This window comes from Peromyscus maniculatus, chromosome 14 (assembly GCF_049852395.1).
Source record: "Peromyscus maniculatus bairdii isolate BWxNUB_F1_BW_parent chromosome 14, HU_Pman_BW_mat_3.1, whole genome shotgun sequence".
Classification (NCBI taxonomy): Eukaryota; Metazoa; Chordata; class Mammalia; order Rodentia; family Cricetidae; genus Peromyscus; species Peromyscus maniculatus.
Window position 1 is genome coordinate 46,459,747 of NC_134865.1, and position 18,486 is coordinate 46,478,232.

General features: G+C 42.0%; 1 protein-coding gene across 3 annotated transcripts in view; it reads left to right on the top strand.

The window, feature by feature from the left end:
• Syt16 (synaptotagmin 16) overlaps positions 1-2,786 on the top strand; it is a 274,838-nt gene extending 272,052 nt beyond the window's left edge. For all 3 annotated transcript variants that reach the window (XM_015986341.3, XM_076550880.1, XM_076550881.1), the window contains one exon: positions 1,915-2,786. In XM_015986341.3, the coding sequence (XP_015841827.1) occupies positions 1,915-2,228 (314 nt within the window). In that variant the 3' untranslated portion in view covers positions 2,229-2,786. The remainder of the gene's footprint in view (positions 1-1,914) is intronic.
• The last annotated feature ends 15,700 nt before the right edge of the window (positions 2,787-18,486 follow it).

Here is an 18,486-nt window from a genome sequence, read left to right on the forward strand (position 1 = left end):
GATCAATTTCCAAAGAAATAAAATGGGGCTCGTTTAAGTTGGGCATTTGGTTACCTGTTGGACTGGTGCTCACTGGAGTCAGTTGTGGAGCTCCAGAAGACTCTAGCTATGCCTCTGCCAGGTTCACCCAGGCAGGACTTCCTGAAGGGCACGTTGATTTAAACTTCCCTCTTCGAACTGTACAGTGTCCTTTCCTTTAGTCAGGTGCCATTACATTGTATTGCTTATAAAATGTCCATCTCTCCATGTCGTGCACCTATGCCCCAGCGTCAGTGGTGAGGTTAGTGGTAAGTGGGCCTTTCTTGTAATTAGAGATCTATCTTGGGACAAGCAGAAGCTCAGGATGTTCTCTGCAAAATGAGCAAGTCTTTGTTTGAAAGATGAATGCCATCCCCCTGCCCCAGCCGGCAGAATTGCCTGAGCAGATCAACACGCCTGGAGTGAGCTTTCCGACAGTGTCCTGTTGCTGTTCAGCTGCAGAAGTGCAGGCTTGTTCCCATTGTCGGTTTGTTGACAGCTTTTCCGTGGAACAGTTTGAGGAGTGGAGAGCCCTGTTTCTGAGACAGAGAAGTGTTTTCACACCTGAAGTGTAATCTCACACCTTGTGTTTCTCAGCAGATAAGTGCATAAAATAACACATCAAACCGGAATAGAAAAAAGATCAACATACAAAGAAAACCGTAGGTTGTAATTTGCTTCCTACCTTACAATGCTCAGAGAGGAAATTACAGAGATCCGGGTTTACGTTTTTTAAAAAGTTAGACTGGTGGTTAGCTGGGAAAGCGAGCTGCAAACACTAAGCTTTCTGCCTACACTGAACAGAAAGTACGGAGTGGTGGAACTGAGGCAACACCCTAACATTTTGACTTTTTTTTTTATTTTGAATAGTAGCATGTATCTAAGTTAGAAGCAAAAGTTGTAGTTAAGGGAAAAAAGGGGGCCAAAAATGATCAATGAAGTGATTTTGATAACATGCATTTTTGAGGATAATTTTCTTTGTAATGATTCATTCAGGAATTTTAGCCAAAGTAGATGATGTTAGTAAAATTTGGATGCTTTCCTTTCCTTTCTGTAGCTAAAAAGAGGACATCAGTCACGACTTCATAGTATTCTAGTGTAGGGGTCTTAAAGTGGGAGGTTTTTGCTTGATTTCATTGTCTGAAAACATGAGATTGAAAGAGAAAAAGGTTTAGCTCTCTGTCTAGTCATGAATGAATATTCATTATAAAATTATTTGTTAGAAGTCTAGCTCCAGTTAGGAACTAAGCCAGGCTGAATAAGGCAAACCCTCTCTTTACCTTTGAGGGACTGGCAGTTTGCAGGCAATGGGCAAGGACCCTGAGTACTGTGGCAGAGTCATAGGGATTCTGGAGACAGTGTTGTGCCAATTAAACATTGTTGGTAAAAGGTAGGGAAGGAAGGTGGATGGCCACTGGGGTGTCAGGGAATTGGGAGAGTGTGCAGGAGAGTGGGAGATGAAGCTTGTGGGCTGGAGTTCCATCATGAGATGGTTCAGAGAATGTTGTAGACTATGCGGAGACAGAAAACAATACATTGACTCGGAAAGAAAAATCCCACACACGGAGAAAAAGAATGCATGTTCATCTTGGCACATAAATCAAGCTCTCTCTGGATGGCCACAACCCCCATTGTACATACGCCTGTGCACCTTCATATCTGCTCCATACAGAGGTTCTAATGTGCCTCAGAATGTGCCAGACTGGGCTTGTATGAAGCAATAGACATATAAGGCAATCTTCTTCTTCCTTAATAATCTATGCAAGATGTGGCGGTCCGGACCTGAAGATACCATTGCAAGGAGAAATTTGAAGTCCATGTGAAGATTACAGCTAAGCCAGTGCAGTGCAAAGCACTGATGTTTTCTCCTCCTTCTCTTGTTTGTTTTTGCTGCAGATACATACGGGAAACTCTTCCTCCTCAACTGCGTGGGCCAAGAGATGTCCCGATGCAAGACATCCATTCGGCGTGGCCAACCCAATCCTGTCTATAAAGAGACCTTTGTCTTCCAGGTGGCCCTCTTCCAGCTCTCTGATGTCACCTTGATGATTTCCATTTACAGTAGACGCACTATGAAGCGTAAGGAGATGATTGGCTGGATCGCGCTGGGTCAGAACAGCAGTGGGGAAGAGGAGCAGGAGCACTGGGAGGAGATGAGGGAAAGCAAAGGCCAGCAGATATGCAGGTGGCATACATTGCTGGAATCCTAGGTTTACCCAGAGGCGTCTGTGTGCTCTATCAGCCTTGATTATCAGACACCAAGTCAGAGCATTGTGTGGATGTCTGTGGTGGGGGTGGGGGGTTCAAAATTGAGAATTTTACTGATCTTAGGGCATTTTGTGGTTTAGATCATTATCAAAGGTTTGGTTTTTGTTTAAATGTTGTCACAGCCAAGTGCACAGTTTGGGAAATGGTACTCTAGTTGAGACCGCTGGTGATGTCATAATTTGTGCTAATGGATGATCGTGTTTTGGTTCACACTGTGGGATGCAGCTTCTCCTGCTTTCTCTTTTTGCTTGGAGAATAGACTGAGATTTTAAGGGAGCTGTAATGTTGCTGTTTTCCATCACCGGGGTGTATGAATCACTCTTCTCAATGTTCAAAATTCCAAAAGAGAGAAATGAATCAGATGCCTAGGGTTACAGGAAGATGTAACCAATCCACAATCCTCTGCCACACCTACTCTTTTTATAAAAAAAGAAAAGTCTGTTTATTTAAAAGATAATTGTTATAAATTTGTGGTGTAAAATAAATTTGTATTCATGAAATGCCTCTTTTTTCTCAATTAGATATCACGATTTCTAAAAGAATTGAGTTACACAAATCATCTTAAAGTTGTAAGAGTTAAAAAGTGACTGTTATCTAACCCATCTCCTTTTGAATATGTAAAATTTCAAAAATCAAGTTTTTTGTGCCTTAAAACAAAACAAAACAAAACAAAACAAAACACCAAATCAGTACCTACACAAGAGGAAAACCAAGGAGATAATAAAGTCTTGGCTTTCTTATGTTTCCAAATCTGGCATTCATTTGGATTATACCTTTTCTATAGCCAAATTACATTAACTCACATTTATGTTTTTTTGTATGTACTCCTGCATGTCAGCCATGTTCATCTTTATGCTATGTACCTTGCCAGCAGAGCATAGTAAAATGCACACAGTGGATCTTAATAAATACTGATTTGATTGACTTGTGAGAATGAACATGTGAACTCCTGTGAGTGAAGACATAATGTCATTTTGTATGGAATGACACTGAATTCTTTGAGCATTTAAAATCCCCAGCAGTGCTACTTCTCACATGGAACAATATGTATTAGTGACTCCTTGTCTTCTGAGCACGTGCTGTTTAAATGCTGACCATGCATGGTTCTGGGCATAGGGTTTTACTTATGAGCAGCTTTTACATATGTTTGCAGTGCATTTTTATTTTCTCGATTCCTAGATCTGAGCTCTTAATTTCAATAACTTTCACCTGGAAGCGAGAGGCGGATGGCATGCACACTTAACCCTGTGCCCAATGTTACAGGTTCTCTGAGCAATTGCCCAGTCATTTATTTTTAGCCTTTTATGTTTTCTTGTTGACTTCTATCCTGTCTGTGGGAAGAGTGATAGCTAGAGATGGGTGTATACAGTCAAAGCCATGTAGCCTCCCCCTCGGCTCTACATTTTGACAGATTGTAAGCGTAGGCTGCAATGCTGGGAGAACATATTTATTCCTTGCAATTTGTAATGGTTATTCTGACAAGACCAGGCAAGGGCATGGGATAACGCTACTGTGATCACAGGGATCAGATATTTGGAAGAAATAACTTTATATGGAAGGACAAGAATTTGCAGAATAAATTAGTATCTCCGTTTCTTTTCTGGTCCTTTGGGTTTTCCCCTATCTTTCTTGGGAAGACCTGAGAGTGCTTTCTCAGCATTGTGTCCATTAACTGCCGAGTGGTCTTTGCAGCGTGACTGTGTTGCAGGGTAGAACTGAGTGCAATTGATGAAGAGCGGCGAAGAATTGGCTTTTCACATCCCTCCCTCTCTGTATGCCTTGTGTTTAAAGGGAAGTAGAGCAGCCTCGTTATGCTTCCCTTTATGCCACTGGCATAATAGCAGCATTCATTTTCAAATTTACATTTGAAAAAAAATCTGTATATATTGTACAGACAGCCCTGGATTTTCCTCACTCATGTTTGCCTGCCTCCAGGGCTTTGTGGTCCCCAGTAATCACCTATGCTTTCTGTTTTGCTCCTTGACTTGCCCAGTTTTAGGGTTTTCTGCTGGTGTAGTGAGCTTTACAACAGTGTGCATCCTTTCAAGAGGAAAGATGCCTGAAAAGCGTTTCCCCCACTTTTTAAACAATTTTCTTTGTTAGTAGCACTCGTCATATAACACATGTGCATCTTGATTATACAGCAGCGTTCACCCTCCGTGGATGGTACAGACATCAAATTCTAAAGACAAGATGCATTGAAATGTGAAGCTGAACATTTTTTTTTAAACCTCAATTTGAAATTCTGCTTTAGGAAGATCTTTGGATTTTGTGCACTTAGACTCTCTTATTTTCTTGGCAAAGTCTAGACCCAAATGCATTTAACATGTTTTTCACTTGAGTGTTTACAGCTACATTTGCCTCTCAAAAGACTTATGAAAGATAATTAGTTGGCTCTGTGGTGAGAAAGCTGCTTCTGCCTGTTTTAGCTAGCTAATGATTAATATCTTGTGCAGAGCTTGATGTGGAAGAAATGCTGGGTTTTGTTGCTTGCTAGTTCTTTCCTGAAGAGTGAACTTTGAGAGTACGAGATGCACAGAGTTTATGGAAATGTGTTTTATCATGCGCCTTCTTTCAGGGCACAGGCTCCCACTGACGTGAGAAGAGCTGGTTTCACCAATCATCGTGGTAGCTGTTGTCGTCTCGGATCCCCTCTGACTACTTTTCCTTTCCTTTTTTTTTTTTTTAATAGACTATTCACCAGAGTAGACAAACACCTGCTCTGGGTTCCTTCTCCCTCACTGGCTCCCTGTGAGAGATGCACTGGCGTTTTGGACCCTGTTTTTGCTGATCAAATGACTATTGGGCAGAGGGAGTCCTGCTTTCCCTGCCATACGAAGAATTTGTAATGCCCATGAATGTAGTGTTCACCACCATGAGTCCCCAGAAATGAGCCACACTGTGTTTGCAAAGAGGCATGACATTGCTTCTGTGGTTGTTCAACTTAGGTGCCATTGGCTATGGCGTGCTTTGATGACACTTCCAGCATTGATGCAAATGTTGACATTCTCCACAGTGCTAGGTGCTCCAGTGAAGCACCCCTTCTCCCTTTTCAACATGTACATTCACAGCATTATACAAATGACTACTGCCTCTTGGTATTGTGATTTATGTTGTGGCTGTACTAGAAGGTGTTTTCTGAGGATCCAAATCCTTCCTTCCAAGTAAAGCATTATTTAAATCTCATATCAAGTTCATTGATCTATTGATCTTTCCCTGTGGACATTGAGCTGTGTATCCACCCAAACCTGGCTGTGCTTTCCATGCAGAGGACTTAGAAGGTATGGAAAGAGTCACTTGTAAGTGACATAAAACCAAGTGGAAACAATTTGGGGACAGGATCTTACTGTAGCCCACTGGAACATACTGTATAGCCCAGACTTGCCTTAAACTTGTGATCCTCCTGCCTCAGGCTCCAAAGTGTTGAGATTACAGCAGCCATGAACTACCTTGCCTGGCATGAGGGCATATTCTTTGTTGAGAAGTGATTAGACAAGAAAACACAAGTGATACTTCCCCCTTAACTTCGCATGGAACTATGTGTAAAGACAATTCCTTTCTAAATTCCTAGTGAGAAGCAGATGATAGATCTTGAAATGACAAAAGACCTTTTATTGTCTGAAAAACTAATAATTTGTTTAGATACAGCTATAAAATAACCTGGTGGAAGAGATGAAGAAATTAGTATGTGGACATGTTTGGCATAATTGGTGTATATGCAACAAGAATAGACTGAGAAAGGCATTTGAGATCAACCAACACTCAACAATCAGTGGGGTTCTGGACAATACTTAAAGGTGTGGAACAAAACAGACCCCAGGCAGTGAAGTAGGTACAGGCCATGTGGTCATAGCTTGGGTTCAGGTGGAACTCTGCTGTGTGACCTTAGGAAAATGACCTAGCCTACCCACACCCCAGTGTTCTCAAATGGAAAGCAGAATTATTGCTTAAGTTTCCTTTAAGAGATATCAGTGAAGTCACAGATGTAATGTGACCAGAATAGAAGCTGGCACGAAGCTAATATTCAGTATTTCCTCCTGATAATCATGCTTGAGAAAGATGTCTTCGAGGTTGACTACTTTTTCCAGGAATGCAATTATAACACTAGGCGGTAACTCAAAACATCTTTCTCAGGAATGTGAAAAACACACCTTCATGAAGCTGGCTGAGAGTTGCACAAGTAGATTTTGCCAGGAGATGAGCATGATAGATGAGTAAGTTACATCATAGTAGATATCAACTGAGGTATAACCAAATCTCTGTCTTTCATTCTCTTAGTTTGGAGGTAATGCAAGAACTGAATAATTTATGTTTACATCTTGATCAGCTGCTCACAGGCCTTTCCTCAACCCACTCTGCTGCTCATAGGCAGATAGGCCACTTACTGTCCCCATCAAAAAACTTGGTGGCATATTGCTATATATTTTCACTTGATCTACAGAAATAAGCAGTGTAATACTACAGTTACAGTCTTTAAAAATCGATGTATCTTTAAAGCCTACATTATCTATTTATATCTTTATAGATGAGGAATTTTCAGCAGTGAGAACTTAAGATTCATTGTCCAACTGAAGGTTCCATTCAGAACCGGTTCCTTGGCATTGTTTCCATTAGATCACAGTGAAAGGAATTCCATCATCGAGCAGAACTTCTTTTCAGTTTAAGGGTTCTGGTTGATACAATGGGGTGTATGTCCAGTTGTTTTCAAGTGATTAAAAGTGATGAAGATGTCCTAAAAGTTTAGAAGAAACTTTGTTGACCTTTAACCAATAGAAATCAGAGACAAGTTACCTCAGATGTTACTGGATGCCGTGGGCCAATCATCTTCTGCATGGTGGTAGTAGTGGTGGTTTTGAAGATGGGATCTCGATGAGTTTGAACTCACTAAGTAGCTGAGGGTGACCTTGAACTTCTGATCCTCCACCTTCCATCTCCTGAGTGCTGGGATTATAGGTGTATGTTACCATGCCTGGTTTCTGCGGTGCTGGGGTTAGGGCTTTGTGGATGCTAGGAAACACTCTACCAACAGAGCTCTATCCGCAGGTCCAGAGTGACTCTGGGATGGGAAGCTGTGAGGCTGTACTTTTACCCACTGCCAAGGTGTCAACATGCTATGTTGAATTCCAGGCTTGCCAATTCAGGGACAGCAACACAGAGACATTGGACACGGGTCATTTAGCTTAGTGTTTTCCAAGGGGGATAACTAGTTGGGATGGGAGATGGGAAGACTAGGAAGTGACAATGACCCAGAAGGTAAAACCCTACTGGAGAGGACAATGTAAATTTTTCTGATCTTCCACATGGATAAAGTCAGAGCACCCACAAACAATGATGAGACTTTGACATTAGCAAAAATATACGGAGGTTGTTTCACATTAGCTTAAATGTATTGGTTGGATTTCCCCATGTCTAGCACTGGATTATCTGGGATGGTACAGAGCTTAAAAATCTTTCTGAAGTCATTGGCTAACATTAAAGCCACAGTGCTTACCAATATACAATCGTTAAGTGATTTCTTAATTATTTGTAGTCCAAGGTAGATTTTCTAATCGTGGGTTATGGGAAGGAAGTGGGACACATTTGGCTGAACGAAGCAGGAAAAAACTGCTGTCAGTCCCTGAGTTGGGGGCCTTGATTGCCCGAAAGAGTGAATTAATTGCCGAGAAGCTTCCAGAAGCATGGCTTTTAAAACAGGAAGTTGTGCTGGGAGCATTCATTCCCAAAGGATGGGAGGGTACCCAGGAAGTGTGTCTTTAGAAGGTTTCTTCTAAATTTGGTATCTGGTATGTAATCTCTATGCTCCTGGCCTGTATTCTTCCCCTTGTAGTTTCCCCGTATGGATTTTTCTCAGCTTCTTAATTCTCTTCTCTGGGGAGTTGCTACTTGGGTCTTGTTTGGGTAACACTGGGGTGCCTGCAGGCTTTGGCTGGCTCTCTCCTATGGTGCATGGACTGTCGACTGCTTTCATCCCCCTTGGGCCAGATTGCCGTATCCTAGACACGGAGGTGATAATCACCTATATTTACAGCCCACATGGAACCTGTGCGCAGCTTGAGATTTTACAGTGCACATACGGGCGGCAGCCATGGAGGTCGATGGATGTTCTTAGAATCACTGCTGAGCTCTGTGAACGGCTCTCGAGTGCTCACTAACGCCGCCTCAAGTGTCTCAGGGGAGCTTTACCTTCTTACTGCCATGTGGCAATATTACCGATCGACTTCGAGGTTCACAAGAAGGCAGATTTCCCCAAGGTGTCACCTGATGTATGTATAATTTTTGTTGACTTGATTTTTCCCTTAGATTATCCATTTGACTTTAAAAATAATTTTTGGATGTATTCAAAACATATTCACTAAAGTCACTGATGCTTAGAATGTTCTGGAATCTGGGCGGGGGCTAGAAGATGCGCTGCTGAATAAAAGAGCTCGACAATATTTTTGCTTCTAAATAGCTTCTCCTTTCATGCTCGATTCTGACAAGGGCTGCAGGCAAGCAAAAATTTACTTTTATTATCTTGTAATTTGGGACTTAATATATTTCTACCATGGTTTCTTCCCTCCTGTAAAGGGGAGAGGATTTGGAAGTTATTACTCTGTGTCTAGTTAAGGAATAAATATCTTTGGCAGCTTATGCTTCTCTTCCAAATAAATGGGTGTTTTATATCTACAGAGGGAGGAATGCAGTGTTCCAGTCCTACAAAGAACTGAGTTACAGCAGGAGATGGCGGTGAGACGGGGATTTGAACTTTTGTGACTGAATACTGAATTCCCTTTATAAGGCAGTAGGGTGGTAGGTCTGTACAGGCAAACTTGACAGTTCTTACCGGGGCTCTGCCTATCAGAAATGGCTACTCCTTCCTGTTTGAATGTGTGGACTGGAGACTGTAGCCACGGGATACGTGGGTGAGGATGTGGACGAAGAACCCTACTGACGTTTTTAATTTTTTTAAATAAATGTTAGTTATCTGAGATCATATTAAGCAAGGTAGGACAGATGTAGAGAGAGAAAGGTTGCGTATTTTCTCCCACTTTGGAGCCTAGACTTTATATGTGCAGACAAAACCATTTTTATATGTGACTCAGGAGAAGGGAGATGGAAGAAACAGGAACAGCAGTGTGAGTGGGGAAAGAGAGTGATGAGGTGAGGGGACGAGGCAGATACGGTCAAAGAACATGTGGTAGAAACTGTATTTATGAAGCCAAGCACAATGGACAATGAGTCCCACCCCGCAGCCCCCCCCCAAAACAGAACATTTTGGGGCATCCTTGTAAAATATGTCCGATCAATATTGGTTCTTTTTTTTTTTTTTTTTTAAACATGGAAGATGGGTTAACAACTGTTTTCTAGTGTTGATTTTGAAACTGATCTGAACACAACTTGATTTTGAGGTCTAGGAATCAACCCCCAGTCCTTACAAATGGCATGTTCTACTGTTGAGCTAGATTCCTCAGCCCTGGATATAATTCTTGATACTGTCAATTTCATAATAAAGGACACAGGTTGGATTTTTTTCCAACCAGGGGATTTATTGCTTATCATTCTTAACATCATAAAAGTTCAAGCATCCACTAAGCACTCCTCAAGCTACCTAAGTCAGAATCTTTGGTGGCCTAAAACAACTTACCAAAGAATGGCCCATCTATGGGCCATAGTAAGAAATACACATATCTCATCTGATAGTGACCTTGGTCGTTGAGAAAAGGTGCCAGACGGTTGTCTAAGTTGTCCCTCTGACCCCCAGCCAGGGAGTCTCCCACATGGAGCTGTGTTGGGTTGACCTTTTTTTGTGGTGTTGCCTGTCTTTGTCTTGCAGTTTTCAGCTCTTGTCATTCTGTCTTTGTGACTTTCTGACGGTCTTCCTCTTTCTGTCCTTGAGATGGAGTCTGTTTGTTCTTAGGCTGATTTCCATTCTTGTTAAGTCATCCAGGGGACTTCTGGTGTGCCATCTTACCTGGAAGTGACAGCTGCCAATGACACTCTGGTTAACTGAGGGCCGTGTTCAGGAAGAGAAAGATAACAGTTCTATCTGAAGCACATGCATTCTAGAGATGCACTTCTTTCATGAGAGGATTGGTCATGTTCCTTAGCGTGGTCAGAGGGGCAAAGCTCACTAACTTTGCTACATTTCCCTGTACCCTTCAGTAACCTTTACAACTGCTCAATTCTTCCACATTATAAAGCAACATTTATTATGCTACCAACTAATGTGGCCACATGTTGAATTTTATCATTAAAAACTACAAAGTATTTCCCAGAAAATTTAAAATATAATTTTATTACCAATTTTAATTTAAATTTATGAATAGAAAGGGAAAATGTGTAAACTCTATTGTGAAAAAATTATGTTTGTATGGATGACATCTGAACGTTATTTTCAGGTTAAACCATGATACTTTTGTGATATTTATTAATAAAGATAATGAACTTTCTTTTCCAGAGTGATTTTAGGTTCACAACAAAACCCAAGAGTCCACACCTACTCACATGTTCCCATTCACACACACCTTTCACTATGAGCATCCTCTCTGCCACAGTGTTGGATCTGGTATAGTCCATCTCTGCCAAGACATCTCCATAGGAAGTGGATAGTTCATGTCAGGGTTTTACCTGGGTTGTTATGTTCTGTAGGTTTTGAAGTACATCTAATGTATATCTTTATTATCATAACAGTATGTGGGGTATTTTCACTGTCCTAGAACTCCTGTGTTCTGATTGCTGAATCCTTCTCCTCACTAAGTCCTGGCAACCACTGATCTTTATACTGTCTTCATAGTTTTGTCTTCCAGAATGTCACATAGTTGGAATCAATCAGTGTGCAGACTTCTCAGATTGTCTTCTTTTACTTGCAATCTGCATTTACATTTTCATGTCTTTTTATGCCTTGATAGCTCATTTCTTTTAAGCATTGAATACTGTTCTGTCTGCATACAGCAGTTTATGACCTATTTACTTTTGCCTCTAATTCCATTTGCTATATACATTTGAATGTGAATCATCACAGGAAAAACAAATTGATTCTTTCCTATGGATCTGATGTTGCTACTGAGTCTGGATCGGCTTCAGTTTCCAGTCTGTATGGCCTCCCCTTTATCACTTCTGCTGAGAGAAATGTTGTGATCCTATACATTGCCCTTGTCAGCCATGCACATTGATTAACAATGGCTTCTGAGCACCTGGAAGCTCTGTATTCTAAGGGGGAAGGGTGATCTACCACATGCAGGATGGAGGACCTATGACAAGCAGGTGGATGTTGAAAGGAAGATCCTGATAATCACATGGAAGATCCTGATAATAATGAATGAGGAAAAGGCCTGCTGAGTGAGACATATCTGAGGCCATCACCATATTCTGTATATATAGCCTGTCCTGCTTTGTGCCAGCAGCCACTTGTGGACCATGCCCTAGAGCAGAGGTGAAGGTCTAACTGAGCAATGAGGGTCAGATGCAAATTAACAAGTCCTGCATTCTGGTACCCTGCCTTCCTTTTATGATCTCTAAGAAGAGTGGCAAACTTCAGGTCCCCTGAACCTTCCCTGTATCTACTAGCCAGGCTTCTCAATCCATTTTACTTATTTACGGTAGGGTGTAGGAATACAGTTCTTTAAGGTTCTCAATTAATATAACAAGCACTGTGAGCCCCTACTGTGGATGTAGGATGAGATCCTAGATGGAAAACATTTTTGCAGAATTTTTGAAGACGTGCATACTTTTTGGAGACTTTAAGTTATTTTTATATTAAGGTCAGATCCACTTTTATTATGTTGCTATATCAAAGTAATTGACACTTTTAGATCTCTGCCAGTAATTTGACTAAAAGTTACAGTTGGAATGTTCTTTAGTGATTCTGCCTCTGAGAAAATAATGTGTTAGGCTCTGATTTAAAAGGTTTTAAGATGTGTGTGGGCACGAGTGTGTGTGTGTGTGTAGAGCACATGCCATGGTGTGCCTGTGGAGGTCAGAAGACAATTTCATGGGGTTATTTTTCTTCTTCCATTTTACCTTGGCTCCTAGGGCTCAAACCCAGGTCGGTGGGCTTGCGTGGTAAGGATTTTGACTTGTATCATCTCCATGGTTCTGGTTTGTTTCTTTAACAAATTACAACTCCACTTTAATTCGGGGGTTTGCCATTTTTGAGTTGAGTGTGCACATTCCTTTATAACAGTTTGAGTACAGGAGAAGTACTAAATTAGCTGCCCCCCCCCCACCGCTCAATCTTCCAAAAGGGGATCTGAATGTAGTTTGTGGAAAGAATTCCAACCCATCCCCTTACCCACTAAAAAGGGTTCTTAAAGCCACATTATCACTTTCTCTTAAGAACATGGCTGTCCACCTCCCATCCCCAACAACCTTTCTCACTCACGTAGTCACTTCCTTTGTAAATATACTTTCATTATCTCCCAAAAAAAGTAAAGATTAAAAACTCATTTTTAAGGAACATCCAAGATTTCATAGCAATATTTTGGGTTCACAGTACAAGATAAATCTGAGTATTTCTGATTTTTTTTTTAGTCTTCATATGGCATCTGAAACAGTTGTTCACATTCACACATCTATGTCCCGCCATATGCATACTGTGTGCAGTTCTGTTGTTTTAAAATATTTTATTGGTTTTCTTTCATATCTCAACTTTTGATGGGTGTCCTTGAAGAACTTGCATAAAAAATGTAAATGTGAATGATTCATTCATTCTGAGCACATGTAACTATTTTGGGAGACGTCTTCAGGAGGTTTTACCCTACGGTGGAGCATGCTGTTCTCAGTGGGAAGAGCTTCCCAGGACTGCTCTGCTCCTGGCTGGATACTGCAGATGCAGGGCCATGATCATCTCTTCCAAGCCCGTGTTTCCTGCCAGGTGTCATCTCTGTGTGCTACGCTGCTCTTCTTCTTTGATGGGTAGCAATAGTTTTATACATTTTACTTGCATTTTTAGCATAAAATTGGGTCTTCGCCTAGATTTCTAAGCCACTAGCAGAATTTTTGAGAAGTTTATGGTTGAAGGCCAGGCCACTGTCAAGTAAGAGTTGCCCTGAGCCTTTCTCAGGACTTCATAGGCATTTCAGACCTGGCCTCTATCATAGGTCCCCCTCTGAAGAAAGTTCATCTTCAGGTAATGCCTGTGTGGTCAAGGGGGTGTATGTGTATGTGTAAGAGGAGGAGAGATAGAGATAGAGATAGAGATAGAGATAGAGATAGAGATAGAGATAGAGATAGAGATAGATAGATAGATAGATAGATAGATAGATAGAGAGAGAGAGAGAGAGAGAGAATATGAGTCATCAGTGCATTCCATATTGGAGTCCTATGTTTCTCCCTGGTGTGACATCATTGACTTTAGGGTATCCCATGAAAGCTTAGATGACAGACACATTGCTGTCTGAAGAACAGACAGAATGGAACGACCCTCCCCATTTCTAAATTTACTTCTGTTGGTGAAAAATGAGCATGGTGGAAAAAGCTTGGTATTTTAAATTGTGAAACTCAGCATTGGTGTACTTTTTCTAACTTTTGTACTGTTCCTGATCTTGTATTCATGGTTGTGACCCACTGCTGAGTCACTGGTATGTCCCTTGCTTCTACCAGGCCACCAGAGAGGTATAGGATGTCAATCTTCTTGTGATGACTATAACCTTTGGAAATCCATTAGAATGTATAAAATTGTTTGCCCATGATAAAGAAGGAATTCATGGCTGGGAGAATTACAGTTTTTCTTCTACAAATCATAGAAGATGCTCAGTCTTGGTGATGTGGAAAAGTACATTTGTGTAGCCTGAAATCTGTTTCTGTATTAGGTATTTAAATGCATGAGGACAAATTTGAATTGCTTTTTGTTTAAAAAAAATGAAACCTAGAAGCATTAGCCTCGGTTTGTTCAAAATGTCTAATGAAACTGAATTCATGGCAGTTCAAAACTGAGAAGCAGTCTGATTTTGTAAAAGCATTGTTACAGGTCTTGTCAATAAAGTTTTAGCAGATGGTTTGTATGTACATGTGTCAAAATTTTTAATGTTACATTTTGCACCACCAACATGTAAATTTTATGAGCCTGAATGATATTATTTCACTATACACAAAAACCTTAACTTCAAAACTATCCCAGCTGCAGACCTGCATGTCAGAACCCTAAGCATTACACTTGCAAAGCTACATGATTTACTTAGCTTCAGAATGACTCGGGCTTTTATGAGCATGAATACAAGTCGACACCCGTCAAATGCTTGTTGAAGGGATTGAGTTTAAAAATACCAGGTAAGGAAGGATCTATATAAATATCACAATACCTGGATTACTAAAATGTGTCTGGAAAACTGAGGACAAGTGCAGGTTTTCACATGCTGAGTGGAGGCGGTTCCCCTTCAGTGACACTCTTGTCCAGAAATCTCGATCCTCCGTGTTTACTCATTTCTAATTAGTTTACAATGCGCAGATGCACTGATCCCAAAGAAGGAGAAGGAGTGGGGCTGTTCCAGTCCAGGACCTCCACAGCATGAAAGCCAAGTCCAAATCCTCCAAATCGAATGAAAATGCAACGCTATTCTAGAAATGCTCCAGGGACCGTTTGTTTTCACTATTTTTATGTTAGTTGTGGCATTAATACCACTTGCCCTAACTGTGGGCATATTTGTGTGAGAAAGGTTTTTGATGCCACAGTCTGAACCAATTCTTTGGCCATGCAGCTTTCTTCTGAGTGCCTCTCCGTGGGAGAGTTTGCTACCTTCCTGTCACGTGTTCTCAAGGAACACTCTGCCTTGTCAGCAGGGGAGAAAGGCATGAGAGAGAATGAAATAATTGGATCTGGGGGGCACACTTCTGCCCAACCTCTATGGACCAGGACCAGTCACAGAACTCTACTGTGTTTAAGAAGGCAGGGGCATCAGCCCACAGAGACTGGAGTTTGATCGCCTAGACCCACATTATGAATGAAAGAGACAACTCCAGCAAGCTGTCCATGGCCTTCACACATGGTATGCATGTTCGTGAATGTGCACACACACACTAAATAAAAAAGTAATCTTTCTTTTGAAACGGTTGGCGATTTTAGTTTTACGTGCCTGGGGAAATGAATTGAAAATAGTAAACCCCGTCTAGACAACATCTCACATCCCAACACTCTTTCCTTAGTCCATCTTCTGAAATAAGCTTCTTCCCAGTGTTGTCTCCCTAGTGGTCACAACTGAAGGCCTCGTGGTGCTGAGTTTGGTCCCCCCCACACACCACCAGTTCCTTCTCACCATGGTTGCACTAGGACATTATATTGGTGGAATTATTAAGGTCACTCCACATAGTTAAAAGCGAGGTTTATTTAGTGGGTAACTTACAAATGAAGGGATAGGTAGGTCATGGGGTCTGGGGAAGGTATATCACAGTCCAGTGGTGTTCTCTGGAGCTCTGCTCGGTCAACCTCCACCGTCAAGGGTCCAGGAACAGAGTGAGCAGCTGGCTTATCCAGATCTCAGTCTCCAGGCACCTCCCTTGGCTCCACCTTGTAGGCATGACAGTTGTCGAAGCCTCAATGGGGTTGGAACTTCCAGATCAAAGCTGGAATGGCTACCCAGTACAACATTATAGGCTGACTAGAGTGATCTGCTTGTTCACCAACAGTCACGTTGGATTTCAAGCATTTCAGGGCTGTGGGCACATTGCTGAAATGAAGGCTCCAAGTCCAGAACAAACTGCTCTGAGCTGGTAGCCCGGGCAAGGCTGGATGCTCCTCCATATGGGCCACAGTGAACCACAGATGGTATATAAAGGTACCAAAATGTACAGTTTTAGCTGTAAGTAGAGTGCAGAAGAAAGAGGTCTAACTAAGTTTAGAATATGTCATCTGGAGTATCTAGGACTGCTGCCTCCTGACATGTCAATTAGACTCTCCCATCCTTAAGGGCTGAAATAGTACCCCCTTCTATGACCATGGATCTGTTTTCTCTTGTGTTTCCTAGCCCATGTGGTAGTGTTAAAACTCTATAGCATGGTTTATTTATAATATCCCTTTTCTTTTTTTAACGTTTATTTTTTTGATATCACAATTTTCTTTCCATATATTGCTCCTTGTTCTCTTTCAAATTTATGGCCTCTTCTTTCATTAATTGTTGTTATATGAATGTATATATATATTGCTAAATATAAAAATACAACCTGCTCAGTCTGTATGATGGCACTTGTATGTACATTTTCAGGGCTGTCCCTTTGGTATTGGATAACCAATTGTTGTGCTCTTCCCTAGGGAAGACTCTTTTTTTTTTTTTTTTTTTTTTTTGGTTAACATGGTGAGGTTTTTATTTTATTTTATTTTTTTTATTTTACAACACCATTCAGTTCAACATAATAGCCACAGATTCCCCTGTTCTCCCCCTCTCACCCACCCCTCCCCCCAGCCCACCCCCCATTCCCACCTCCTCCAGATCAAGGTCTCCCCCGAGGACCGGGGTTGACCTGGTAGACTCAGTCCAGGCAGGTCCATTCCCCCCTCCCAGACCGAGCCAAGTGTCCCTGCATAAGTCCCAGGATTCAAACAGCCAACTCATGCAACGAGCCCAGGACCTGGCACCAACGCACAGCTGCCTCCCAAACAGATCAAGCCAAATGACTGTCTCACCCATTCAGGGGGCCTGATCCAGTTGGGGGCCCCTCAGTCTTTGGTTCATAGATCCTGTGCTTCCATTCATTTGGTTATTTGTCCTGGTGCTTTATCCAACCTTGGCTTCAACAATTCTCGCTCATATAAACCCTCTTCTTTCTCACTAATTAGACTCCCAGTGCTCCACCAGGGGCCCAGCCGTGGATGTCTGCATTCAGATTCCTCAGTCCTTGGATGGGGTTTATGGCACCACTATCTGGGTGTCTGGCCATCCCATCACCAGAGTAGGTCAGTTCTTGCCGTCTCGCGACCATTGCCAGCAGTCTTTTGCGGGGGTATCTTTGTGGATCTCTGTGGGCCTCCCTAGCTCTCTGCTTCCTCCCCTTCTCACCTTCTCATGTGGTCTTCATTTACCATGGTCTCCTATTCCTTGTTCTCCCTCTCTTTTCTTGATCCAGTTAGGATCTTCCACTCTCTTTCCCTCGACTGTCGCCCTTCATTGTTCCCACTCATGACCAGGCTGTTCATGTAGATCTCGTCCATTTCTCCGTGTCTTTTTTTGGGGTCCCGTTTTCCAGGTAGCCTCACTGGTGATGTGAGTAGCAGTCCAGTCATCCTTGTTCCACATCTAGCATCTTCCTATGAGTGAGTACATACCATATTGTGCTGTGTGTATCCTAGGGAAGACTCTTTATCCCACTCTTGGCAGGCCTTAGTTGCCTGTGGTGCTTTGTGTAGAGTTACTTTGAAAACATTAGCTATCTCCAATAACATTGGACTGATGAATCAAATAATATAAACACCCCAAAACTTTATGTGAGCCTTACAGTGTCTGGCGTTATTTCTCCAGGAGGATTTGTAAATGTTGCTCAAAAGGAAGTGAGCAGGAGTGAAGCGTGTGTGAAGTTCCATCTGCTGTAGTCTGGACAAGGTGGCATATGCCTGGTATCCCCAGCAGTCAGAAAGCTGAGGCAGGAGGTCTAGAGTTCAAAGCTGGTCTGGGATACACAGCAAGATAGGGTCACCAGAGAACAACACAAATATTTGCAGATATCAATGGGCCTGCAGGGATCAAGAGTCACACCTTTGTTCTGTTTCTAGATTTGTCACAAGGCCACTCTGTCATCCTGATATCACCCTGACCCTTCCTTCACATTTTCTAACGTCTATTTTTTTTTTTTAAGGGAGCCCTATATGAAAGGGAGATGGGGCAATTACTCAGAAGTTACATCACGGTGGACCAGTTTTTCTGGTCGGTTCAGATACAGTGTTTCCTGATTGGTTCAGATAAATTGTTTCTTGATCAGTTCAGATACATTGTTTCCTGATTGGCCAGATACATTGTTTCCTGATTGGTTTAGACACATTGTTTCTCGATCAGTTCAGATACATTGTTTCCTGGTTGGTCCAGATACATTGTTTCCTGATTGGTTCAGATACATTGTTTCCTGATCGGTTCAGATACATTGTTTCCTGATCGGTTCTGATACATTGTTTCCTGGTCGGTTCTGATACATTGCATGTGTGCCCACCGTGCTCCCCTGAACGGTTTCTCTGCTTTGGTTCTGTAGTGATAGAGCATGTGATTTGGGTGGGGTTTGTCTGTTTTCAGTTCTGGAGACTGA